The sequence below is a fragment of the Paralichthys olivaceus genome, chromosome 10 (assembly GCF_024713975.1).
Source record: "Paralichthys olivaceus isolate ysfri-2021 chromosome 10, ASM2471397v2, whole genome shotgun sequence".
Classification (NCBI taxonomy): domain Eukaryota; kingdom Metazoa; phylum Chordata; class Actinopteri; order Pleuronectiformes; family Paralichthyidae; genus Paralichthys; species Paralichthys olivaceus.
In genome coordinates this window covers 7,355,211-7,383,028 of record NC_091102.1, presented here as the reverse complement: position 1 = coordinate 7,383,028, position 27,818 = coordinate 7,355,211, and the positions used below count along the sequence as shown (strand labels likewise).

The window sequence follows — 27,818 nt, the reverse complement described above, 5'->3', positions numbered from 1 at the left end:
CAGAGTTATCTTTTGGAAAGGTCTGTATTAAACAATGCAAACCCTTTTCTAGTTTCTTATGTGAAATATACTTCTTTATTTTACCAATCAAAGCTTATCTTCTCCATGTTTTCTTTGTTGGCAGACAAATCACAGAAACATTTTTGAGTTATGTTTGAATCTCAGATCACACTGTGCTATAACTCACTGTGAAGATGGACTAAGTGAAAAAAGCAACATAAAACAGTTACATACAAGCAACATAAAAAAAATAATTTCAAAAAACAAACATGACAAAACAACAGCACAGTTTCAGGCTATATACAGAAGTAGTAATAAAAACAAAACACTCAATGAAAATGTAAATATTTGATTATGCATCTTAGTCTGATTAGATTTTATATATATTTCTTGAAAAAAATCCCATAAAAAGACCCAGTAATATAATAATAATAATAATAATAATAATAATAATGATAATATAACACTTTATTTGTATAGCAAGTAATGTAGCTCAAAGTGCTTTACATACAATATAGATGAAAATAAAAACATGATAAATTCAAATAAGAGAGTGAGTGTATTTCTCTGTGCCATAGAGCTCAGATTATTAAAAACACATCATTGTTGCACTTGATGTTTCTTCATCATCATGAACGTGGGTTCTGTAGTGTAAACTGAGGTGAAGCTGTTCTGCTAAAAAAAAAATCAGCAGAGTGTACTATGTGTTTATTCTGCAGGAAGAAATAGCTCCCAACAAGTGAATGGTACACATATTATATAAATGGTATTTATATAGAGCTTTTCCAGTCTCATGGACCACTCAAAAAAACTCATACACTGCTTCTATATGCAACGATTTTACTATCACACATCATTCAGGAACGACTTGTGATGCAGAAATCAAACCCTGACTTTGTGATTAGTAAAAGGTTCTGATGAAAGCATATATTTGTGATTTGGAGTTGAACAGACGAAGTGGAGGTTGGGGAAGTCTTTTCATGGGATCAGCCTCATCATTTAAACTGAACACAGATTAGTTCTGTGTTTCTTTTTAAGTACGCTGACTTCTTCTTACTGCATATAGAATGATCATACCACCTTATAAGCATTCTATTTTGCTCATTGTTTTATTAATTTATACTGTACAAAGCAAAAATATATTTTATAATTACTTGTTCAAACAGAGAACATTTTCGCGTGCAAACAAAATATATTCTAAATAACAAAATATTTTCTCATCAACATTCAATTTCAGGTACTTTTGCATTTCAAAACTAAACACTCATAAGCCTCATAACCGTCAACACACAACATTCAAAGTTATGTGTTATGCACCTCAGATATTTATACTGTATCTACAACCTACAGATAGCACAACACTATATGTAACCCACAGAGCGAAATAGTTATGGCCCAGGTTCGGCCCACATTCGGCCCACATGCTGCATGGAATGATGGCACATGGGCGGTTCGCTCCTTTTTGCCAGATCTGGGCCACAAGTTAGCCATAGCCATTATTTAGCCCAGGGGCCACTTTAGGCTCACATCCAATTTGTTGACACCACAAGAGGCCACAAGCGCTGCATCATTGCCTGAAGTGGCCCACAGACGCTATCTGGGAACAAAGCTCAGTTGAATGTAGTTCAATGCAGGGAGGGATTATAATGATACAAAAATACAGTAGATGAGCAATATTTTTATCCTTGAACAAAATGTCCAAACTTGTCAGATTATTTATACCACAAAGCTGTGATCTATCTAAATGCTCCTGCAGCAAAAAGAGTAAAGATATTTGGGTTCAAAAAAAGAAAAGAAGAAAAAGAAAAAACCCTGAAACATCTCCAGACCGTATATCAGGGTTAAAGTCAACAGTGAATCTTGATGGTTCTGCCGATGAGGAGGAAAAGAAGGCCAGACAGGAGGCAGAAGAAGATGCCAATGGGGGCAAACATGAAGGATAGACCATAGCTGATGGACAGTTGGAAGTTTGGACACAGCGTTGAGCGCTGGTGGTTGATGTAGACTTCCACTACGTCCAGCACCTGCAGCCACAGTACGTACATCACAACCACACACAGCAGGAAAATACCTGGAACAGAGAAGAACGACACAGGTCGAGATGTAATGATTGAAATTATATGCTTATATACTGTATATATATGTATATATACACACTAACCTGTAGATCCACAACAGGAGACAAAACAAATATCTAACCAGTGTTATTCAGATGCTCATCATACAAAGATAAAATTTCACCAATGCAAGTGTCTGGGAATTTATGACTTCATGAATCACCTACAACTTTTCATATTGTGTGTGACATGTATGTATTCTTCAACAAATCTGGTATGTAGATTAGATTGTGTTTGGTGTTAGGAGCTGCCATGCTATCTCTGGCATGAGGATACGATGAAGATACGGTATGAGTCTTTCAAGATAATGGTGATCCTAAAATGAATTGTCTATATACTTATCATCTGTTCAGTCCCATATGGTCAAATATAGCTAAATATGTTTCTGTTTTACTGCAACTGTTATAATAAACTCATATATTCAAGTCAGAACAGCTGAGACTCTTTATTTGTTTACTACTGTGCTTGCCACCAGGAAAATCAGTCATTCTCATCAAACAACTAAATATATGTTTTTTTCTTCATCAGCAAGTCAAAGTCCAGCATTTATAATCTTACTTAAGTTGAAGTACATCATTATTATCAATTAAATGTGCATAATTTTCTAAAATTAAGTCACTCTGTAGAAAATGTGTCAGTTTGTTTGATATTATTTTTATAGACATGACCTTTTAAAATGTGATGATCCTGATAAATCAATTTTTAAGCACAATTTTCCTAGTATTGGTCAAGGTGGATCCAGTTTTAAAGACAAAGTAATCCAATGTTGTAGTGACAGTAGTACTGTCAAATAAATGTATAGTGTGAGTAGCATAAAACCAAATTTTTAAAGTCTCACCCGATGTCAGGAAGAGGCCTCCTCCTGCTTTATAGAGGCGGTGGCTGGCGAATGGAGCAGCACAGATGATGATGAACCCACCGAGCACCACAGCTGCCACACCAATGAGCATGAAGATGCTCCAGAAGCCTCTGTAGACTGGACAAACAAGCACATTCAGCCAGCTGCACAAAGAGCAACTTTCAGAGGAATACAGTCTTAACAAATAGGAAGAAAATGCTTACTTATAGCAGAATCGTACTCTGTGGCATTGTGGGTCTGATGAGACACAGGGAATGGGAAGAGATAGGCGTGCATGCACACTTTGGAGTGTGGCTGATTTGCTGGAGACGGAAAGAATAAATTAACAAAGACATGAAAATGCCATTTTTCAGGTAGAGGAGATCCCAGTTATATAGAAAAAGTCTTATTCCCTCCTGATTTTTTTTATTTGACACAAAAAAGAATTGTATTTCACTTCATTTGTAACTTTTTAGTCATCGTATTTCTGTCGTGAACTTTGACTGCAATCAATGTTTACGTTTAGTTTTCATAGATTAGGATGCAGCAAAAGTTATAAGTGCTAACAAAAAAGTTAGCAATCCTTTTTCCTCTGATGCTTTTAATATTCCTCCTCCACTCTCCTGTCTCTCTTTTCTTCCACCATGTGAAATTCCACAGAACCTCACAAGGTCCTTTCAGCGCTCGAGGCTGTTTCTGACAATGAACCACCATTCAAAGTCCCCCATCAGAAAATCGAGGACACACAATCATCTGACAAGCGACCACAATAACATCACATGGCACTTTTCTCTTAAAAAGTCACATGAGAGGGTTTCTACCACTGTGTCGCCAAACACTTTCTTTAGACAGAGAGAAGCAGCCAATCAGAAGCTGGTGATTGATTCTGCAGCTGAGTCGTAGTGACGCTGTGTGACTGTGTGGAAGAATAAGACTGGAGGAGAATGGTTTCCTGCACTCACCAATCATCAGCTTCAGAAGGCAGAAGAATAAAGAGAAACTTTTTTAAAAATGCTTAACTGATGAGGTGTTTCAGGAATCTGCTACAAAAAGTGATGCTTTACCTGTGTTTAGGGTCTCAGAGACACCAGCTGTAAAATATAAAAATACAATGGATGTTCACATGCTCTGTACTGGTAATTAACAGAAGCTTTAACACAGCAGTGTCCCCTCCAAGTCCCAAATTTCAGTTAATCCAAAGTAGGACAAACAGGAAAGTTGACCTCATTAAACCAGAGGTTATATTCTCTCTTCGGAAGTTACTTTCTGTTTAAACAAAAAGGAGGAATATACGTTATCTGTACATACATATAACAGAAATATGAAATACGTTTAATATTCTGTGTTTCAAATATTTTATAATAATAAATAAGAACAATAAACTTTTGTATGTAGCACTTTTAAAAACACAGTTACAAGGTGGTTTGTGAGTTAAACATGAATTGAAGGCAAACTATAGAAATCATGGCCTCAGTTAACGGTTATTTCAGTAATTTGTCACTTTTTTCTAAAGATTTTACCACAACATTACTTTTTTTTACTGGGTTTTTATAACATCCATGAAAAATAAAGATAATGTCAACACAAGCTTTAAGTATTAATGTCATGTGTTTCACTTACTGAACCAGAGTTTCCACAGCAGGTCGTCATCATCCGTGTTGCCTCCAAAGGAACACTTCCAGAAGAAGCCCTCATGGTACAGAGTTACATCCTTATGATCCTCCTGCAACATCACATCTCCTCGCTGGGAGGAAGATGATAATAAAGAATATTGACATATTAATATTTGTGGATGCATTGTACAACAATGCTATCTGTCAATGTAATTTTAAAGTCTCTAGAGCTTATTAGGCAGGTGGTGAGTGTGGAGCCACAGTGGGAAGGAGCAGCTGCTGATCCAGGTCAAAGGGTTGAGCTGAGCCAGCAGCTCTGACCTTAGTCTGGTTTGGTGCCGTGCGGGTGTGCAGGTAGGGGATGTTCCCGTTCAGGAAACCCTCATCATTGGTGGTCATTATTTTTGCATGTAAGCAAAAACAGACGTCCTTGAGTGCCTGTTTCATCATCCATAACATACCACTCAGAGAATTTTGAGACCTGCATGACGTAAATTAGCCAAGTCAAGGTTAATACAGGGTGTGCAGGGGTCAGAAGACTACTTGTTGGTCCCACGCTTCTATTTTATAAAAGTTATAGAGATCTTTCCTCCCAGATGAAGACAGTGGTCAAATGTATGACAAGTCTGTTAGCTGTTTCATCAACAGACAAAGTTAGCAGCATGGTGGTTTGCATGAACACGGTGTCCCAGGATGGCCTGAATTGTTGTTTCACTCCGCCCCTGATGACGACTCCAATCTATGCTTAAGAACATTGGCTTCCAACCCTAGGGGGTCAGGACTTCCCCAAAAGAAGAATGTGATTGGACAGATTCCCAACGCACATTTCTTCTACAGGCTAATATTAACCATCATACCAAGCATGTGACCATCATATCAAACACGCCAGAAGCTGAGGAGCAGCACAAACCTATAGGAAGCCAACAACCCTACTGAACTGTCCGATCAATGAATTTCTGACTGGATCCTGTAATAATTAAGCTCTAAAAATAATACTTTAGAATTGATTAAACTGAAGTCACGTTGCTTTACTATGTAGTGTACATACCAAGGCCCACTTTAGTTTTATTGTGATGGTGTCATGTCTCAATTCCAGAATTATCTGAGCCCACGATAAAGTCATGTGTCCTTGTCGGTGATATTTAATACATGTATCATACCAGTGGTCCCCACTGGTATTTGTATTTCTATCATCGGGGCTATGGCTCTGTCACTGCAAAGCTGCACACACAGTACATTAAACAGTGTCTGATTACATGATACATCCCTGCGCGGATGCCTCACTCCTCTGCAGTTTACTGGGAATGATTGAGGCAACTGATCACAATCTCTGAAACAGGAGAAGCAGCGTTAATTATAGTTTAAGGGCCAAAATATAACATTTAAGAAAGTAAATACAGCTTTAATACCTCAAAACAAATTTACTGAGCTTGATTTGTCTGTGGTTTTATAGAAGCAACAACTGACCTCATTTTATCTCCACAAGTGACTAATATGAACATTTTCAGCCTACAAATAATATGACACCAAATAAGCAGAGTAGATTCAATAAATGATATCTGACTATCTTCTGACACCCACCTCTATAGTCACACCAACAGGCCCAACGGTGCCTTCAGGATTTGGGTGGCAGCTCTCTGAGGCAAGCAGCCAGTAATCAGTTCCAAAAGAGAGGAGAATGAACACGGCTGCCAGCGCCCCGAAGAGGCCCGCAAAAAACAACGCCACGCTCAGCTTCATGGTCCAAGATTGACCAGCCACTCGACGACTGGAGGCCCACACTCAGTATGACTTTCCCCTCCGACTACAGTGAGCGCATGTGACAAGCAGAGGCAGAAACAGCCACTCCTCTTGCACTGTGGTATCCGCTGAGTGAGATAGGGTGGTGGGGTCACAGGATCTTGACTCCTCTCCTGTCCCTCCTGTCTGTGTTATGGGAAGACAAAGTTATGCACATGTCTCCTCTGCACTGTACCCTCCTCTGGGGTCTGCAGCCATACCACCCACACCCAACAGCCCTGGGCTATTTTGGGGGTCTGATTGAGGGCGGCTGCTTGGGGCTGAGCGTGTGAAGGAAAGGGGGATCATCACAGAAATAACCCGTGGCAACTGGACACCCGGCATCTGTACGGGAATGTCAAGCCAGGGTGAGACTGAACGGACAGAAACGAGGTGTAGCCCTGCACCAAAGCTTCTGCCCCACCAGCACAACATACTCATAAACAGACACACACACCATGTACCATTTCCTGAAGGTGGGGGTGAATTTAGTGCAAAAGATCCTTTTCTGCATCAATTCTATTTGTATCAGACGCCAGTTTATTTGAAATAATTATAAAAATGAGTTTTATAAATGTTAAACTAAACATACACATTTAAGTGATTTTACAGATATGCAACATAAATTACATGAAACAAAATACCGAAAATGAAGGTAGTGGTCATCCCATGTGCTTGTCTTAAAACTAAAAGGTGTCAGTGGATTTAAAGTTATGGTTCCAACTTTATGGAATTGTCTTTCTACCGACTTCGTTCTGCAGCATCTGTTTTAGCCTATAAACTGAAAACCCATTTATTCAAATCAGCCTTTGTCTCACCTTGTGCTTTATAGTTTTGAAACCATGCATTTTTATTATGCTTCTGTTTGCATTGTCTTTTACTGTATATATCTATTATTTACTGGCGTTATTTTATTTATGAGAGGCACATTATGACAGTGACTTTGCTCTGGGAAATAGTGCTATGTCAAATAAATCTAAATTGAATTTATACAAAGGGCTGAACATCAAAATAGAAGTAAATTGATCAATATTATAAAACGATCTGCAAACGTGCTCTGAATAAAAGAAGTGAATACAAGTGACACTACAGTGACACTAATGCACACAGAAAAGAAAGAAGTTTAACATAAACAAACGGCCACACGACTTGACAAAACAGAAATGGTTTAAACCTTCTCTGAAACAGTAGTAACCTGAATCTTATTCTGGTGACCGTTAAATTATGTACTAAAGTAGAAACAGGATTAAAAACTTATTTTGTAGTATACATGTCAAAGTGAGGTGGAGAAAACTCTGGTTTATTAGCATCTAAGGGGAACATTTAGCAGTGAACCTAAATGTAGACACTGGCCAATTTACACACTGATGTGACCCAGGCCTGTGTGTGTGTGTATGTGTGTGGGTGTGTGGGTGTTCTATACCAACAGTCTGAGTTCCATTTTGATAAATTGAGCATCTCTTTCCTGGCCTTCATGTAAGCAGCTGCTGGTGAGACTGGTTAGTTTTCAGTTTCAGATATACCTTTATTATTCCTACAATGGGGAGAACTTTGCAATATTACAGCAGCAAGAGTCAAAATAGGCAACAGTAAGTAATAATATGAATGCACTACTTAAGTGTAAGTAAATATACAAAATATAAATGAATATGAATGGCATAAAAACTAGTATATGCAATTATGCAAATTATGATATGTTTATGGTTCATGTATTTGGATTATTATAAACTGTATTTGAACGTATAAGCTCACGAACTGAAACAACCACCAAACTCTGGAGACAACTCAACAATAATGTGTTACTTCGTGACTTTTCGGATCTTTGTGATAAAGAGATTTCCTAGCTCATAGAAATATACTGATATTCGAGTACTGCTGCCAGTAAAAAATGTAAAAAAACTCCCTGAATTAATTTGAGTGTTGTGTTGTTTGTAATGTTTTGGACAGTTTGTCCAGCAGGTGGTGACAGAGTGACTCAGTTGCTCCACACAGTCAAAAGCGAATATGCCTTCACCAGTATTGTTTATGAAAAGGATGGATGGTGTGATTGACAATTGTCATTTAGTTGTTTGCTTTGTTTCTATTTGTTTAATTCATTCATCTTTATCATGGCAGTGAGCGTGACGTAAATGTTTTTCTGTTTATTTTATAATTGTCAAGTAAACAACTGTACCAGTTACAAGTGTTGATAACACATTTAATAAGACATTGTACATATGTATAAACATAATCAAGCATTGAAATAAAAACAAATATACAACAAGATTTATCATTTTTACTTTTTATAGAATCAAAACTTTCCAGATTTCAAGTAATCTCTACAAAACGTTTTTTGTATTGAAAACTTGAAATGTACAAACAACAGGGCATTGACAAATCATACATAACAGATCACATTATGCACAAAGGAAATGACATAAAATAACAATTATTAAAACCATAATAGAAAATTAATTAATTAATTAATTAAATACATGCTCAATTATGAAATCACAGTATTTTTTTTGTTCCATTAGAGGTCTTTAAGTCTTCATCAGCTCAATAAAAACTTTTCATGTTTCTCCTCCATTGAACATTTTTCTTTTTCTTCATGGATGACAATTTCCGGGATTCATTCCTGTGACGTCAGTGGAAGAGTCCATCTGTGGGAGCCGCCGCGGGGGGAGTCAGCGCGAGCAACGCGACGATTCAACCCGGGACAAAGATGAACCGCGACTTGTACAGCGACATTAATGGACGGACTCGGGTTTTACACTTGTGTTTCAAATCTACCACCGTTCACAGCGGGCACATCCGAGCAGAGGGTCCCAAGCCGGCAGCTCTTCCCTGCCCGTGAGACCCCCGCCCGGCCGGGACGGAGACGCGTTGGTTGAGTGGAGCGGAAGAGCCGCTGCGCTTTGGCCGCAGCCGCTGCACCGTCACAGCTGGAGGATGAACGAGCTGACATGTCGTCCTTCATGTCTCCGACCCGCAGGAAGGACGAGGACCCAACAATGCATCTGTGTGGTGGGCTTCCTGGTGAGTAGCTGTCAGCTGGTCCGCACCGCAGCGTCATGCCCTCACAGGTTTCATGTGGATACAGTAAATACTCCTCCAGGAGTTCCAGCCTGTCTGCATTGGAATCAGAAAAGCACCCTGGAATCTGAGTACAATGGTCATGATGAAGCCAGTTACATGTTAAAAGTCTTATTATATGCAAATAATAGTTTTTTAAAATATATTTTTAATATAATTTTCTAAACATTCTCACTGAGAGAGAAGTTAATTCAGGTAAATCGGGTCTTTAAAAGTATTTAAATACTAATAAATATGTTATTGTACTAAATATAAATGTATGAAGTCTTAATTGCAACTTGATCATCTTCTTTCAACATTCAACACATCTTCAGCAGTAAAATGTAAAAGTTTCTTCGTCAAGAAAATGAACAAATCTGACACAAATCTAATGTCAGAATCACCTGCAGATAGAATTGGAAAAAAAGTAAAACACTTTTGTCAATTGTGGTTTAAATAGTCTCCTGCAGAGATACAGTTAAAGGATTATAAAACATTCTTTGTAAATTGGAAAAATATGATGGAACTATATGTGGCCAAGCTAACTCAGGATAGATGATTATTGACATAGACTAAATTATACAAGTTAAACACTTATAAATCAAAATTAATGTATGTTATTTACACACAGATTTGGTGTGTTTGGTTATTTTGAATTGTATCTTCAGGTGCAGCATTAGGGCGGCAGGTGGGAAATGGCAGGTTGTTTTGACACCTGTGTATTGAGGTGTGCCTCTTCAAAGCTTCACTGTTAGAAAAACATGTTGCAGAGGACTAGTCCTTACTTGAAAACAAGGACATGATCTCCATGACAAAAGTTATGTTAATCAATCATTTGGCAGTTGTACATATTTTTAAAAGAAAGTATAATAGTGAGAACCCAAGTCATTTTTCACAGATTTAACTTCACATTTAGCCTGTGTGGTTGAAATAAATGTGTTAAAGATCCGGTGCAGCTCACATTCATGCACAGGAGAAGACAGAAAATGTCGGCCGGCACAGTAATGCTACTGAAAGTTAAGCAATTAGTGTAATAGGTTGGACACTGGTGGGACACTGAAGGAATTGCTGTGTGACTTGAATCAAGCTTCTTTTGAGCAACGCAGATAAACAGGATGAACAGCTTTGTTGGACTTTCATAACTTTGTCCAGACTCTCTGTGATGAACACTCAGCGCTGGTTTTATATTGTCTGTGTGATGTACAGGTTTCTACTGTGAATATCAGTTTGATGTATCTGGTTTCATTCTCTCCCCTTCACCTCCTCACTCTTTCTCAGGACTTGTTTGGGGTGAGCATGATCATCCCGCTGCTGAGCCACCACGTGAAGGCTCTTGGAGCCAGTCCCACTGTGGCCGGTATAGTAGGTAAGGTGTGTCTAATACAAACAAATATTTTATTCAGCTTCTGTAGCAGCAGATATAGGTTCCTTTGTTGCATCCTAATTATTAATGCAAAATCAGTTTGCAGCCTGGAAAACAGGTTTTACAACCAAGGATTGATCTGCTCATCTGAGGATGAGATACATCACAACACATTTCCAATAAAATCAGCTAACTAATTAATGAATGAACTGGATACAGAAAACACAGGCAAATACAGAAACAGTGTTAGTTGCAAAGAACAAAACAGAACTGTGGAGAGTGATCGTTGTGTTTTTCAATTTGCCAGTGCTTTCGTCTACTTATGTGTTGCTCAAGCTGCAGTGAGAGATGAGAGAGAGAGTTTCAGTGGGACATGAAACAAGAAATTGAACATGTCATTTAAGAAACTCTAATTCATATTTTATAACTCATGCTCTCATTTTAAAATGTAAACGATTAACATACAATGATGATATGAAATATGATTTAAGACTCTACACGTTAAGATGGCATGACAGCTCGCCAAAAAGTGAAGCCATAGCGTCTTGATCTCCACCTGGGGGCTGACTGCAGTATAGGTCATAAACCTCGCCTCCTCCTTGTGGATGGGACATGGAGTGAAATTATAAATTTTTTTAGATGCTTTCCATCATTTTAGGTAGTTCTTATCACACTGATGATTGTTCATAGTTTCTGATAAGTTATGTTTGTAATTAGTTTAGTTTCTTTATTTACAGTCACTGGGTTTGCCTTATTGTATAAGCAGTTAATACTGAATCTCATGTTATACATTTACAAAAGCATAATCACTTTAGGCTCATATGTTTTAAAGACATGATGCTCTGTGACTACTTTCTAACATGAATTCAAATAAATGTGAAACTGTTGCAGTGTCTACATATGGGATCTTACAGTTCTTCTCAAGCACAATAGTTGTAAGTATTGACGTGGTTTCCCTCTTTCTGTCTTTGTCTCTAACTGTCTGTCCAGTCTCTGCTGCTTGACAAGGCATGCTCACAGCCAGTGGCCAAAATGGTGGAATTCAATGTCATCTCTGGTATTTCATGAAAACAATAAACACTGGTCGTTTTAAGACAATTGTGGTCACACAACATATCCAGTTACTTTGCATGTTCACACACACGCAGGCAGACTTAACGTCCAGCATGGTGCGCTGAAAAATCATAAACCATAAACAAGCTGTCAGGAAGTAACTCAAACATGCACAACCACTCTGCCACGAGCGAGGCATTTGATGTAAGACGCTCTCCACATCTTTCTGCTGCCGCCCACAGCCCTGAAATTGGTCATTCTCAGGGGTCATGCGACAAATTAAACGGATAAGGAGTCATCTGTCGATTCCCTTGTGCAGAGCAGCTGAATCACGATAAATGTACAGATACAGGAACAGCTTGGTCTCTATGATAAGCCCACCCGATTATGTACAGAACACAGTAAACTCAATTGGTCCTAATTTTATTATTTCGAGTGAGTGAGAGCCAAAGAGGGGGTGATAATCCAATAAAGGCTTGTATAACATCCTTGGCTGCTCGGTTTTGGGATGTTTAAGTCAGGCTCAAAGAAAATATCTATTGTGTCAAAAGTCAAATTTGTACTTTTCTCCAGATGATTGTAGAAATATCCTTAAACTGTTCTCTGAATGTCCTGGAAAATATTTAGTTCAGTTTGTGGTTATGTGTCATTCCCGGTGCGCGTGTGGCAGGGCAGCTGGAGTGACGTGGTGGGACGGAGGTACTCTCTGCTCACCTGTCTGCTGCTGAGTGCTCTCGGCTACGGCCTGCTGGGGATGTCCACCAGCATCCCTTTGTTTGTCCTCGCACGGATACCTGTGGGTGAGTTGGACCACATGTCAGAAAACATGAGGCTTCTTCAAAGTTCACACAAGCTGCAGAAATTCAAATGACAGATACCATTACTATTATTGGCTGAGTACTGATACCAGTGCATCTAATAAAATAACCTTTTTAACATATTTCAACAGCTGTTTCCTACAGCCTGTAGGGAAGAATAAATCAATCCATGAATACACAACAATCACTTCCTTTAAAATATCTTGAACCCGAAGTCTGTGCAGGAAATCAAACAGGTTCTTACTCCCCCTCTGTTGTGTGTCTCAGGACTGTTCAAGCACTCCCTGTCAATCTGCAGAGCACTGCTCTCTGACCTGGTGTCCGAGTCAGAGCGCCCTCTGGTGATGGGACACTTTAATGCCGCCTCCAGTGTCGGCTTCATCCTGGGACCTGTGGTGGGTGGCTACCTCACCGAGCATGAAGGGGGCTTTTATACCTCCTCCTTCACCTGTGCAGCCATCTTCCTCATGAATGCAGGTGGGTTGAAAATGGAGAGCAATAACTGATTTAATAGAAAAGAGAAATTACATTTTTATGTGATAAAATGTGTTTTTCGCTCCAGGACTGGTTTGGATGCTGCCGTGGAACGAGACCCTGGTTCACCGTAACACAAACTCCAGCAATGACCTGAGTAAACGTTGTCATGACGACCACTGTTGGAAGTCTGTGCAGAATGGTTCTCATGCAAAAGGACACCACACGCTGCCGGCAGGAGACGCTCAACCAGACTCCACAGCTCCAGGGAAGCACCAAGGTGGTCTCCGGTGGAGCGAGGTGTCTCTGCTGCAGCCTGTTTGGAGACAGCTGTCGTTAGTGGGCTCCAGGATAAAAATGGTCGCCTCCTCTGACATGTGGGACCTCTTTCTGGTGCGTCTTCTGATGGGCATAGCTATCATGCTTTACTACAGTAACTTCTCTCTCGCCATGGAGGAGCGTTTCTCGCTCAAACCAAAGATGACAGGTTATCTGATCAGCTACAGCAGCACCTTGGGGGCCTTGGCCGGGTTCCTGGTGGGGCCCGTCACTCAGCTCTACAGGAACAACATGGCTGCTCTGCTGCTTCACTCCACGGTGCTCACCTGCTCACTTATCTTCCTCTATGCTGCCGCGCCCAACGTTTGGCAGGTGGTTCTCTCCTCCACCTTCTTCGCCATTTCCACCAGCATTGGACGGACGTGCATCACAGACCTAGAGCTGCAGAGGGGAGGGGTCCAGGCCAGTGGGACTCTGATTGGTGCCGGGCAGTCGGTTACAGCTGTCGGTCGCGTCTTGGCTCCCCTCCTTTCGGGTCTCGCTCAGGAGTTCAGCCCCTGTGGTCCCCCGAGTCTCGGAGTGGTCCTGGCTCTTGCAGCTGTAGGTTTACTGCTCATCAGGATCCCAAAGTGGGACGGGAGAGGAATGACCAAAACAGCCAAACTCGGAAAATCTGAGTAACTTAAAACATTTAAAATGCACATTCACCAGCCAAAGAAGTGCACTTACTAGTGAGAGGCCAGTTGTGAAGGACTAGTAGTGGGATCCATGTGTCCCACTCAAGCATGTTTCTTGATAGTTTGGCCTTTTGCAGACAGATTTCTGAGTCAAAATGGTTTGTCACCACCAGCAGTGCTGTCCTACTTTTTGGGAGAAAGGATTCATAACACATATATGGCCTTTGATTTCTACTGTATGTTTGTAACCACAACTTTGTCCAAAATCCCTAAAGTGTTAAGGTCTGCTGATGAAACACCAAACACCTAAAGAACTTTTACTGTTTAACCAAATTATACACACTCGAAAATATAAATTCCCTAGACACCCTCATTTTTTTTCCCCATCAAGATCTTTTTTTTTTCTGAGAAATCAACCAAAATATTGAAAAACACACATTTTAAAGAAAGTGAAAAAAATACCTGGATCTTTCTTGACACATTTTGCATCCTTCCACCAAGTTAAGTGGCAATCCGTCCAGTGATCCTGCTGACAAACAAACAAACAGATGAAAACACAACCTCCTTGTTGGAGGTTGATAAATTGATAGATCACTTTGTTGTACTTAAGGAGTCGCCAAGTTGGTTTTACACATTTTTACCTCAATGTTTCTTCTAATGCACTGCAACTTAAATGGTTCCCACGGTGGTATATGAGCAAATGTGTGCTCTAGTCTTTGACTGTTAAATTTCACAGTTACAAAGATTTGTTACTTTATTGTAAATTACGTTCAAATGGACGTATAAAGAACTAAGCTCAGTTTTCCAGGCACCAGTTTTCTTTAAAAATCGAATTACTGTTTAAAAAGAAGAAAATGGTGTAAGCTCATGTTATAGACGATAAATCTTGTAAGAAATGTCACAATGAATAAAAAGTGTTTTCTATGTTTGAGTCAATTATGTTTTGAATTCTACATGAAACATTGAAGGAGACATATAATGCTTTTTTAGTATCTTTCATCACTTGTATAGTTTTTTGTGTGTAAAGGGGGAAAACGCTGCTCCTGAAGCTCCTGAAACACATCGTCAGTAGTCCGACCTAAACTTCTGCACCATCGTGATGTCACAATTCCCTACATTTGCATAAGGCACGCCTAGCGGCTAGCCTCATACACCTCCTAACAAAGCCCAGTAATTCAAGAGAAATGGTTGACCAATCACAAGAGTAGGCCAGCTGGCCAACCAGAGCTGACTGGGCTTTAGCTTTAGTTCTCCTTTAAAAGTAAATGCAGCTTGTGTACTTATTAATATTCAACTATATCATGTCCACACTTCCCATCTCCTCTTCTGTTGGTGCCATTCACATTTCTTAAATTATATTCATGGTTTAACCAGAATGAAAAGTTTATTACAAGAAAATGTGTATCTTCAATCATACAGCTGTTGACAGTAAAAATACAAAAAGACCAATATTTACAAAGAGCAGAGAAATAATTAGTCACAATAAAACAGTTTAAGTTACAGTCACCTTTAAACATAAAAAACATCTTACAGGAAGATAAGTGTTTAAAAGTCACTTGTTGAAATATGACTCAGCTCTTCACTATAGTGCACTGTGCCACTGACTGTTGTCCATTTTGGCTCTTTTTGAAGGGTGGTTCTCCAAGACATGAATGAATCTCCACCACTAACTTATTGGGCCTTTAGACACCATGAACACACATTTATATATAGATTTCCTGGAGCTGCTTGACACTCAGTCGGTTGCAGTCCAGCTGCCGCTAAAAGCCCAGGAGCATTTTTACTTCCTCGGGTTCCACTGAGGCCGCCTGAGCAGAGGGTTTTGTGTCGTCGAGTTGTCACTACGTTCAGCCACCCAGCCCGGAGGCGGAGAGGAAGGCTGCTCCTGTTCTTCCTCTTCTTCTTCCTGATGCACATTTCTAAAGTCATCAGCTGAGCCGTTGTTATTGTCAGCAGAAGCGTTGAAGTGACGGCGAGGAGCGGGCACATGGGACTCACTGTAGGAGGAGTTTGTTCTGGACATGCCACGCCCCTTCCCGCCGCTCTCACTTCTGCCCTCGTTCAGAACGTCAAGAGAGGGAACTTCTTTTAGGGTGTCCAGCCTTCGTAGAGGCATCATGGCTCTGGAGGAGGAGCGTGCAGGCTGGCCAAACCGAGAGCGCCGGGAAGGGTAGGCCACTTCTGACATGGTTTCCTGATCATCTGAGAGAAAAGACTTTTTTTAACGATTCTGAATCATCCCATGACTACTCACTGTTTTACACAGCTCCATAAAAGGAGGAAATGCATGTGGGCAGAGAGTGTAACCATAAAGACTCACACTGTGGAGCCAAACTGTTTTAAAACCAACAGAATTTAATTTGACAAAAAATCAAAGAATTCCCTAAGAGGCTGAATTTAGGAAGATGATCCACAAGACAATAATTACATTAGATGCCATGCTGCCGACATTAATCCACAGCTAAAGAGCTAAATGCTAATAGTCAAGTTCAATGTTTATCAACATACTTACCAGTTTCAGATCCTAACATTTGTTTCAAGAATAAAGTCATAAAATAATCGGAAAAGAGATTTTATTATTATTACGACCTTACTCTCACATTGACATTATTCACAAAATATCCAAATTTGATTTCTTCAGCATGGCTATAAAACTCCAACATGTTTGTCAAATCTCTGAACTACACATTTTAAGCTCATGGGGGCGTGAGAGGAAAAGTTACTGGATTCCCAAATTCATCGAGCTTGTTCTTAATTAATATGTGCAGATATTTTCATGGTATTCTGTCCACTAGATGTTGAGCTAATTCAGGCATCAGACTGACTGATGAAGTGAATTTTAAATATTTCATCACAGAGAATACAGTATTTCTATCGATTTGCAGTGTTTCAAACCTTTAATCTATTAAAGAAGAAAATAAATAGGGGAATCTGGATGTTAGGGGTTTACAGTTGGTTTGAGAAGCTTTACCTGTGAAGCTCAGTCTTTCTGGAGGAAATAACTTTGAGTCCAGACTCTTCCCAGCAGGAAGAGAGAAATACTTATGAGACTTGGGCACCGCCTGAGAACGAAACAGCAGATTAGAGAGGAAGACGGGAAAGGAGAATAATGAATACGGCATTAAAACTGTGAAAACACTTTCATCTTAGTGTTGTCAAGAGTTAATTTACCTGCTTCTTATGAGGTTCAATATGATCTACTTTTAATTGAGAGACTGAGAGCATGTGTAGAAAGATTCAGTTTCAAACACAGTAACAGAGCTTCTTTCTTACCGATGTCTGAAAGCTTTGGGGTCGGAGGCTGCGACGGATGCTGGCGTGGCGTCTGATCAGAATCTCTCTGCTGTGGCTGTCATTGGGCAGGGCGTGCTTACCCGTGTACGCCACCGTCTGCACAAAGACAACACAAAGAGGTACAACGTTACACACATCACAGGCCTCTGATGGATGCCATTCTGCCATTTTTCATGTCGATGTATGATAAACGTACGAAACTACAAGCGACCACAGTAAAGGTGAGTAACACCTCCTGACAGTGACGATAAAGGTGGAGACAAACAGCGAGATGCTTTTACAGGAGACTGCATTCTTTAAGGATCAGATTACTCAACCAATACTGGCCATACCTGTTTTGGCAGCAGGGGTCTGTGTCTCTGTATAGACTTTTACTCGTCACTGTCAACACAGTTCTTATAATATAGACCATAAACAAACACGAACGCCTTTCAAACACTCCGCCACAGTTCTTTAGAACATGGCAACAAAAGATTTCAGAATGGTCAGAGAACAGGAAACAATTCAAAATAAGAAAAGCAAGCAGTTCGCAAAAAACGGCTCCCGTGAAAAACAAACAACATCACAGACTGAAGTGACTCAGAGTTTGTGTGAGAGCACAGAGGAGGGAGACTTGGAAAGAGGGGCCGTTAAGATAATCAGACAAGTCGTCTGACCGAGAACAGAAGACACATGCTCTCCATTTATCTGCACATCAAAGTGTCTCTCAGAGCCTCTCCAGTGAAGTCATGTCACTAATGGAAAAGTACTGACGGCCACACGGTCTGTGGTCATGCAAACAGCAGCCAGTTTCAGTGTGTGGAAGAATCACACCAGAGAGGAGAGCACCGCCCAAAATCTACGATCACTTCAGTTTTCTGCAGAACGAGTATGACAATGCTTTACTGATTACAGACAGATTTATCCAACAAACAGGGACAACTGAATTTTATGTAAAAAAAATCTTTACGTCTTGAAACTTTAACATTAATATAAAAACCAAAGTGGAACTGATTTCCACAAATTTGAAGAGTTGGATTGATTTTGAGCAAAATGTAAAAATATTTGAAATTAAACTGAGACGTTAAGGAGGGAAACATCTCTCTGGTGGAACAGCTAACAACTCATGGGCTACAGACCCCAGAGTGGACATTATTTTTTATAAGGTGTCACAATCCAAAAATGTTGAGGACTATTCAAATAGATTGTGCAGCACTCTTGTAAATGTACTTCGTCACTTTCCACCAATGTGGTGCTAAACTCACCCGTTGCCTGATCTTGTACATGTTCTTGGACAGGATGTCATGCATGTTCTTCAGATCTGAAGCCAGGAACTTCTTCTTTGGTTTAGCAGAGCTTTTCTTTTCCTCACTAAAAATCAGAGAGAAACATGTATATTAAGTAATAATAATAAGGAGGTGATGAGATAGTAAGAGTAGCACAGAGGCACGATGAAGGTTTCATACTAGAGCGAGACGATGGACGGAGCAGCGCTGATGTCGCCCGACACCGTGTCCAGGATCTCCATGGCGTTCTGCAGCTCCAGCTTCTTGTACAGCGCCACAATACTGGACTCTGCACGGCTGTCTTTGATCAGGATCTTACGCAGGATTCGGTTGTTGAATTTCATAAACCTGAAAAGAGTGCACCAATATGTAATTTATTTATTTTTATTGGATAGAAAATAATTCAAGTTAAAGACATTTATTCAACAACTGCATATATTTGCTCAAGTGCAACTTTAGTGAACATTTTTTAAATACTTTTGTAGCTATTTTGTCTCGATATATTACAGTTAAGTTTATTATATTACAGACAGTATTTAGTATTTATTTTTGTTTTAGTTCCTTCATGCTTCATTTCACATTCAGCAGAAGTATACATAGTGCTCTAGTTTTTTAAATTCAGACATTTTCCTATGACACTTAACTTCCCTGTCGAGGATCAGATGAATTTATTTAGAATTGTTGCCGTTTTAACATAAGTCGTTTTAATGTAAGTCTCTGGTGTAAAGTAACATGACTGTGAGCGATATGATATGAACTCCCTGAGACGCAAGTTGTTAAACCAGGTTGATGTCTAAAAGTAAAATATTACAGAACAGAGGCAAGCCTACTTTCTGTAGGTTACTGAACTGTCCCTCCTTCAACTTAAAGGTACAGTGTGTAGAATTTAGTGATATCTAGTGTTGAAATTGCATGTTGCAGCTGAACACCCCTCACCTCACCCTCTCCTTCCAGACATAAAAAAGAACCTGTGGTAGCTTTTAATTGTCATAAAATCTCAAAAGGTGATTAGTTTGTCCAGTCTGGACTAATGTAAAAAACATGGCGGCCTCCGTAGAGAGGGTCCCCTCGATGTAAATATAAAGTATTTAAATATAAAGGGTCAGTTCTGGGAAAAGAAAACTCATTCATACAATTTAGATGAAACAAATTACTGAAAACATCATGAGGATTATTCTGTTAAATTTCAGCCAACAGATCCCTTTCACCTAAATCTTACACACTGGACCTTAAAAATCTACACTGAGACTTGATGAACCAGTCTCACGAGACAAACGAAAGTCGAGCCAACATAGAGGAGGACAAGGAAAACTGAGAGAGAGAAAGGGGCAGGGGATAAAGGGAGAGGTGGAAACAGTGGAATAATGAAAGATGGTGTCTGATATCTTACCTTAAAACTCATCATGTTCACAATAAAAACTGAAATATTTTAGGGGTGTGGATGTGACCACTTTAAAAGTATAGAGACACAAAGAACTATTGATTAGTGGACTAGAGAATTTACTCCTAAGAAAATACTAAAAAGGACTAAATATTACATCAATGGAGGATTAATAAGGTTAATGATAGATGTATTTCATTTTAAAATAAATGTTCAAACTGATCCTACAGCACTTCATAAAATTACTTTCTAAACATGTATAAAAAGGTTAAATATATATTTTTTTGTATTTGAACAGACTTATGTTGCTGCAGTTAATTAAAGGAACTGAAATAATCAGAATAAGGAATTGTAATTAAACAATGCATTAATGCTAAATCAAGTTACATTTGATGTAGTTGAAAATGTTGGGATCACAGACACAATGAGGAACTGCGGGAACACATTTCCGAGCTTTCGGAAGAAAAACCTGGCGGAAGCTGAACACGACACCAGAGTCTGAAAAGCTTTCAACGTTCCCACACCGTCCCAGTGTGAACAATAGCTTTGTCAAACAAAACCACAAAGAAGGAAACTGAAAGCAGGTAAAATAAAACTGTCACCTCTCCTCCAGTTTCCCTGCTGATTATTTCCTTTCAGTTTTTTTTTTTGAAGCATTAAAGCAGCGAGTTAAAGATGACATGAGTAAAAAATGTTTTGCAGGTAACACCAAATAAAGAATATAATAACTTTTTGTTGAGCAGAAACAAGATAAGTTCTTACTTGTCCTTCCAGTAGAAGTGGCTCCACTGTCCACAGAGGTCCTCTATGCCTGCTATGGTGTGATCCATGAGCTGTGAGCAAAATGAGAGCTGTTAACACTCTGTTTAAAAATATTCTGTCCACGATGTGCAATAATCACGAGCTGCGTCTCACCCTGCAGTGGATCTCTACGTTGATGGTGTCAAGATTGCGGTTGGTTCTGCGGACATTGATGAACTCAATCAGAGGACGGATACTGATGCCCTGTGGAGAAGAGGAAAAGAGATTCAGCAGAACCCAGAAAAACCTTAAAGACTTCAAATCCCAACCGACCGTCACACCATTGGACATCATGTATTTAATGAACTTCGCATATTGTAATGTTTATCTCTGTGAAGGCTTAGGCGAAAACTCCTCGATCCATTTATCCAGATCTGCTCAAAGTTGAATGGGTTCTTCTTTGGATCATGCTCCACACAACCACCCTAACCTTTCCTAGAAATATATTTTGCATAATCCTGCTAACTAACATACAACCTTGAAGTGCTTAACTTGTTTTCATAAAGATCCATAAAATATTCTCAGAGAAATCAAGGAAAATATTCTTATTTTTTAAACGCTGCAATGTTAAAGAAAGTCATCTTTAAAATCCTGGATTCGCCCCCTAAACCAGATCCAGATCAAACTTTCACTGAAATCGGTTGATTAGAAAATCACGAAACAGGCCACCAGTCTGTTTCCAGCAAACATCATCGAACAAAAGACAAATGATTTCAGATGCGGGAAATTAACAATCACAAAGTCTTACCTGAAGAAACACAGTGAAGAGGATGACGGCGATGGTGGCTGTGACGAAGAGCGGCTTGCGGCCGATGGTATTAGGAAGAGTGAAAGCCAAGGCGAATGAAATTGCGCCTCGCAGGCCACCGTAGGCCAAACCAAACTGATCCTTCATGTTGAATGGAATGGTGCGGAAAGGGTTAATGATCTGAGTCAGCACCAGGACACCTGGGAGGGAAGAGCGGGTGTAATAATATGAGATTTTCTTTATCGTTGTATTGAAATTACGTTTAAAGCTGCGCTAATCAGATAGAAGTCGAGTGAACTTAAACAAAATGCCTCATCAACCAGAACAGAGATAATAAACGTGTCGTGTTTACAGCTTGTTAAAGTGTTAAAAATCACTGCAGCTGCTTTACAGAGCAACAACATCAGCTGAAACAGTTTTGATGTCTCCTCTGGTTCGAGGTTTTCAAGTCGGTTTCACCTGGTGGCCATGCCCAGCACCACCAGTGGGAGTGGTCACAAGTGCGCATAGGTGTACACGTGACAGTGATGTCATGGGGTCATGGAGTCCGCCTGCACATCACTGCAGCGAGGTAAGAAGTTAAACTGCTGGAGCTCAGCAGAAAGAAACAAACACAAACTCACCAGAATGTAAAGTGTATATTCTTGATGTTCGATAAACCAGCTCCCTCATAAATCACTTTTAGAGTTGTGATTTTGCGTCACTAGACTCAGAGTATCCTATCAAGTGGATTTCTGCTCCCCTGCCTTAGTTGGCACATACGCAATGTTTTACCACCACTAATTATTGACCTTTGATACAAAGGTATGGAGGGAGAGTGAAAGGATGTGACTTTGTGCCAATGCACTCGTGTGCAAACAGAACATAGTAAAACGCAGACAGAAGCAGTCAAACAAACCCCTGACCTCCAACCTGACAGTTACCCTCTGCTTACCAAGACCTCTCCAGACGAAGGCAAACAGCAGCGTAAACAGGATGTAGCCCCAGTTCCACTCATGTTCTGTTGTTATCGTGACGACCCCGAGAAAGAAGAAGATGAGGGTCTCGGAGATGGAGCCAAGCATCTTGACCACGTGGCGAATGGTTGTGCAGGAACGCTGGGAGACATTTTCCTCCACGTAGTATTTCATGGTGAGGGCACAGGTAACAATGCTGCAGGAAAGACATACATTCGACTGTTACCTTGCGACATTTCTGCAGAATAGTAATATATTTGTTTTCAAATCTACTCACGCCATGATGGACGAGATAGCGAAGAGCTCGGCCACCAAATAGGCCAGGTAGCTATACATGAATATGAAGAGGGGCTCAATTTCTCGGACCCTGGAGGTGAATCTCGTTGTGAAGGCGGCCACGAAGCCGAACAGAATGCCGAAGCCCATCCCACCGAGCCCGACCACGAAGAACCTCGCCACGCCGAGGAACACGTCCACTGGCTCCACCTCTGGCATGTCTGCCACAAAGCTGAACATGTTGTACAGCACCTGAAAACACATGCACACATGTTCATACACAAGCACATGAAACGCTCATGAAATCAAACACTCTTTTATCAATGCACACAAAGAGCTCACTCACTCACACACACACACACACAGCAGTCAGAGGTCATGGGTGGTGTCAGGGGCTGCGGCGTCTAATAACACTTCTCTAGATATGAGTGATTTATTGAAATATTTACTCTGCACTGTTTGCATTTTGATAAACTCAATTCACCGAGTGCAGTGAATGACTCATGGAAAAGGAGCATTGGTTTTGTTCCCTTTGCTCCTGTGCATGAAATCAGCTTTTTAGCTTATATCTTAAAGTCAGCGTTCAAGTACTATATCTGACTGCACACAGGCTGACATTACGTTTTTTTAATACAGTCAAAGAAAATCTGACATTTGTAGACACTGGAAATAATGTGAGGCAGAGACAGTACACAAAAGATACGGCACAAATAAAGAGCAAATCTAGTGATATTTCTATTATTATCCATGAATTCCATTTAAGAAATAGCATGACTTTATTCTCTTTACAAGTGTTGAATTTCTAAGGCTTGATAATTAGCCTCAGATTGTTGAGACATAATTCTTTATCACCAAAAGACTTACCAGGAAACTGGCGTGTACTATTTCTTTATCATCTATTGTGATAAAGAAATAGTACACGCCAGTGTATCGATGGCTCATTTACATTAGATTACTGGCACTCTTATGTAAGGGCGGAGCTGGAAATACCGGCCATCTGAAACACTGATTCCACTTTTTTATCCCCCTGCATTGTAGTATCACTAGTTGTGTCAGTCCACCTGTCTGTAATCATTCTGTGTCTGGAGCAGAAATTCATATAGTGAAATGGGGCCTTCTGATATTTTGGTTTTATAAATTTTTTTATTCTTCCGGTTGTTCCATGGCAACTCGTTTGACCAAATTAAGAGTAGGCTTTGATTGGAGTTTTGTGGGTGCCAGGGAGATGCGTCATCTCCTGATGGCGCCCCTGCAACCGTCACCACACTGATGACAACATCTGATATTAATCAGAAGTGTTATTTTGTGATTGGTGTTGTTCTGAAAAACAGAGAAACTACTCTCCCAGTCTCCTGGGCAAATGTTTGTCTTCACCGTCCGCACCAGCTCTGCCACTGTGTGCTAAACAAAAGGGTCACCACACCAAAGCTAAGAGCAGGTTAATGTAGGTTCTGTGGGTGGGTTTAACACAATGAAGAGAGGCGGGGGGGAGAAACTCCAGCATGAGCTCACTGCTGTGTGTGTGTCTGTGTGTGTGTGTGTGTGTGTGTGTGTGTGTGTGTGTGTGTGTGTGTGTGTGTGTGTGTGTGTATGTGTGTTATCTCCTCCCATAACCAAATGAACCGTTGACTTCAGAAACAGGTTTTGCAGCATCTAAGGAAACAGTGACATAGTCTAAACGGTTCAGGGCTCTGGACGGAAAACGTATCTGTTTGTTTCTCTGACAACATTCCCTCACTTCAAGTTTTGAATAATTTATCACTTTGGCACAGACTTTTCCCTCCCACACATCATGTTCTCATACATGTATTCTAACCTAGAATAATAAATAAAAAAAAGAATGAGACAAACTGTACAGTGCCTTGTGAAACCTGAGCTGAGCCTTTAGTTTTAAAGAACAGGAACATTTCAGACAACACAACAGTGAATCTGTTGTTTCATGAATTCATATTCTTGAAACTCAAGGTCCCAAACAGGTCCTTTGGGTCGGTGGAGTTATAAATTCCCGTAGACAAAACGTACCCCCTTCGTTGGACTAATATTGATCAGTTGATCAATCATCGTGGGGGGTTTTGGTCAGAGATCAGTTTGTGATGGTACCCTTCACTGTATGTTGTCATAACAAGCAGCTGTCAGGCCTCTATTGAGTAAACTGGGTGCTGAAATCTTCCCTTCATAAGCACATTTTAGACACATCAGTGGTTTAAATGTGGATAAAACAACGCTCCCTTTGTCTAGTCTGGGCCCAAAACAAATTGCAGATGTGTTTGCTAAGTAGAACTCATATCTACAGGGACTGGTCATTTAGTGTTGCCAAGAGGTCATGCTGAAATGGCCTTTAGCCAGCGTGCTGCCTGTCAGTCAGTAGCCCTTGAACCGTAGCAATGCTTGAAACTAAACCGGTTCATCAGTTCCATCATAGTTTTATTTATCTCATAAATGTGCCTGTTTTATTCATTCACTCATTTATTTACATGTTTTGCTTGTAAAGCACTTTGATTAACTTTGTATAAGGTGCCTGATAAGAAAATGTGCCTTGCATTGCATGTTTTCATAACAACCAATAGCCCAGAGGTATCCTGAGCAGGCAAAACATGTTGCAGCAGGTCTCAGCTCATGATAGTGAAGTTACAAGCATAAAAAAATATCTTGAAATGTAACTGATCTGCACAAATTCAACATTTGAATGAGCCAACTCACCACAGTGACGGCATCGTTGAAGAGGCATTCTCCAAACACCACGATGTAGAGCTGCTCGTTCACGGACACGTCCTCAAACACGCTCAGCACAGCCACGGGGTCCACGGCCGAGATGATGGTGGCAAACAGCAGGTTCTCCTGGAGGTTCAGGTCCTGGACACCAAAAGCCTCAATCTGGCAAATGGCAAACAGGGACATGCCGATCCCTATGCTGTTCCACAGAGTGCCCACCACTGCAAACCACAACACCTGCACATCCAAAACAATGAATGTCAATTATTTTGGTGTGAGAACAAGAAGTTGAATCTGTTTTAAGAGACAGAGGCTGACGTGCCACCCACCGTGCCGATGTTCTCGAAGAAAGGCCTGGTTGGCATGAAGTAGCCGGAGTCCAGGACAATGGGAGGCAGCATGTAAAGGAAGAAGACGTTGCTGGACAGCACAGCGGGGGGTTCCTCATGGACAGAGTGCATGATGCCACCAACGATCAGACCAATGCTGATGAGGAGGCACGACTCCGGCACCCAGACGGTGATCTTGTGGTACACATGGAAACCTGAGAGAAGAGTTGTGATTTAATTCTCTAAAAACACTAGAAGCCTCATCTGTCTGTCTGCAGGCAACTTTCCTTCATCCTCTCTGAAAAGTCACATTCTATATTCAACTGGATTCAATTTTATTTCATACCTAAAGCACTTTGCATAAGAAGGTCAAGACCTTACAATATAATAGAGAAACCCTGCAGTTTACACAAAGAGCCAGCACTTGGGCACTGAAGAGAGAAAATATCCTTTAAATGGGGGGAAAGTTCTTGCAGAACCAGACTCAGTGTGGGCCATGTGCCTCCACCAGTTGGGATGACCAAGAAAGTGGGGGAGAGGAGAAGGAGGTGGAAAACAAACAAAAATCCCTTGTTTAACTCCATGCTGCTGTTACTCACCAATCTTTGCGAACGAAGCCAGCAGCACCCACAGAGTGATCTCAAATGGTATCTGTATTCTTGGATAATCCATTGTAAACACCGGTAGATTCGACTTCTCCTCATTTGGATAAGCATGGGGGACTTCAGGCTTAACCGGTGGGAGAAGCGTGACACCGCCGGTTGCTTTTGGAGGGATTTCTCCTCTAGATCCATGCAGGAGACATGAAGCTGTGAATACAACCAGTAAAGCCCCTCTGAATGTGGAGATGGTTAGATCCATTTTTACGCACAGTCCCTGCACAACAATCCAAACTGATGTAAACGTCCACGTCGTCGAGGCTCAATCACTCCATAGAACTTCACAATCCAAGAAAAGGAAAAGTTGAGGACAAAGTTGGTTTCTCCTCTAAAGTTTGATTTTACGCATGTTCTCACTCCTCCATCTCCTCTAGTTCTTCACCGGTGATGGCCTCCTTCACTTTCCTTCAGCTCCGGCTCCTCCACAGATCGTGCCGAGTCTCAAACTGCAGATCAACACCCACACCTGAGTTTTACTTCACCTGAGCGCTTTACGAGTTCCGATACGCGGCTTGGGCGCGGTCCCGGGGCTCTGCTCCGATTGGCTGACACCTGCAGCTGATAAACAGCGGGAGGGACGCGGTGTTTCTGTGGCGCTCATCCAGGACCTTCTCTTCTTCTCCTCTTTAGTTTCGGTGACACCAGCAGAAGATCTCTATAGTTTCAACTTTCAGATGAAACACTGTTTTACATGGTTCATGAATCAGGCCACAGGTTAATGAGTCGACTGTCCAGTTTAAATAAGCCTGTGTAGAATAAGAATAACACACACACACGTCAGGACACTGCGTAAAAACAGATTCCATCCTTGAATTTTGCTGAGGACAAATAATTTGACTTATATTTGTGCATCACAAAAACACACAATCTCTCTTGACCACAATATCATGGAGCTGAGAGACATGACAGAGAATGAAGCTTGATCATTTAAAATGTTTTTATGATGGTTGGTTAGGCTACTTGATGTGGCAGCATTTCCCAAATACCCATGAAAAGTCTTTATTATGAGATAGTAAGTCAGAAACTAATTATCTAAGTGTAAATAAATGTTTGAGGTGCTCTGCCTCCATCAAACCTGAATCATCATCTGTTGTGGACTTGACACGGAACAGAAGCAGTAAGCAAGTAAGCAAGCAAGTAAGAAGCAACTGGAAAAAAAATAAAGAAAAGACAGAAATTCATATTTAAATTTTTCATCAAAATGAGGTTTTAAAATATATTTTTCCTTCAAGACACAACTGCCTCTAAAGCCACACGACAACTTTAAGTGTGTTGATTAATATTACAAACTTGGTTAACAGCTGTGAGTATTGTCCACATTGTCCTTGTGTC

At 40.6% G+C, this 27,818-nt stretch overlaps 3 protein-coding genes across 4 annotated transcripts; 1 reads left to right on the top strand and 2 right to left on the bottom strand.

The window, feature by feature from the left end:
- Nucleotides 1–453: 453 nt before the first annotated feature.
- On the bottom strand, nt 454–6,571 carry tmem182a (transmembrane protein 182a). 2 transcript variants are annotated; one of them, XM_020100523.2, is made up of 6 exons: nt 6,150–6,571; nt 4,576–4,699; nt 4,020–4,046; nt 3,180–3,278; nt 2,956–3,093; nt 454–2,071 (listed from the first exon to the last, which is right to left on the bottom strand). In XM_020100523.2, the coding sequence occupies exons 1-6, from the start codon at nt 6,306–6,308 to the stop codon at nt 1,848–1,850; spliced, it is 771 nt and encodes a 256-aa protein (XP_019956082.2). In that variant the 5' UTR covers nt 6,309–6,571; the 3' UTR covers nt 454–1,847. The 2 variants fall into 2 exon arrangements, with proteins under 2 accessions (XP_019956082.2, XP_019956083.2); XM_020100524.2 differs by lacking the exon at nt 4,020–4,046.
- Nucleotides 6,572–8,987: 2,416 nt separating this feature from the next.
- Nucleotides 8,988–14,989, top strand: mfsd9 (major facilitator superfamily domain containing 9). Its single transcript, XM_020100566.2, has 6 exons — nt 8,988–9,365; nt 10,680–10,767; nt 11,656–11,699; nt 12,488–12,617; nt 12,903–13,112; nt 13,198–14,989. Exons 1-6 carry the CDS (start codon nt 9,279–9,281, stop codon nt 14,067–14,069), a joined length of 1,431 nt encoding a protein of 476 aa, XP_019956125.1. The 5' UTR covers nt 8,988–9,278; the 3' UTR covers nt 14,070–14,989.
- A 441-nt stretch (nt 14,990–15,430) lies between these two features.
- Nucleotides 15,431–26,954, bottom strand: slc9a2 (solute carrier family 9 member 2). The gene is made up of 13 exons (XM_069533210.1): nt 26,427–26,954; nt 25,828–26,042; nt 25,487–25,735; nt 22,788–23,038; nt 22,489–22,706; nt 21,555–21,754; nt 20,921–21,010; nt 20,768–20,838; nt 18,805–18,972; nt 18,604–18,709; nt 17,339–17,455; nt 17,037–17,127; nt 15,431–16,267 (listed from the first exon to the last, which is right to left on the bottom strand). The coding sequence occupies exons 1-13, from the start codon at nt 26,686–26,688 to the stop codon at nt 15,846–15,848; spliced, it is 2,460 nt and encodes an 819-aa protein (XP_069389311.1). The 5' UTR covers nt 26,689–26,954; the 3' UTR covers nt 15,431–15,845.
- Nucleotides 26,955–27,818: the final 864 nt, after the last annotated feature.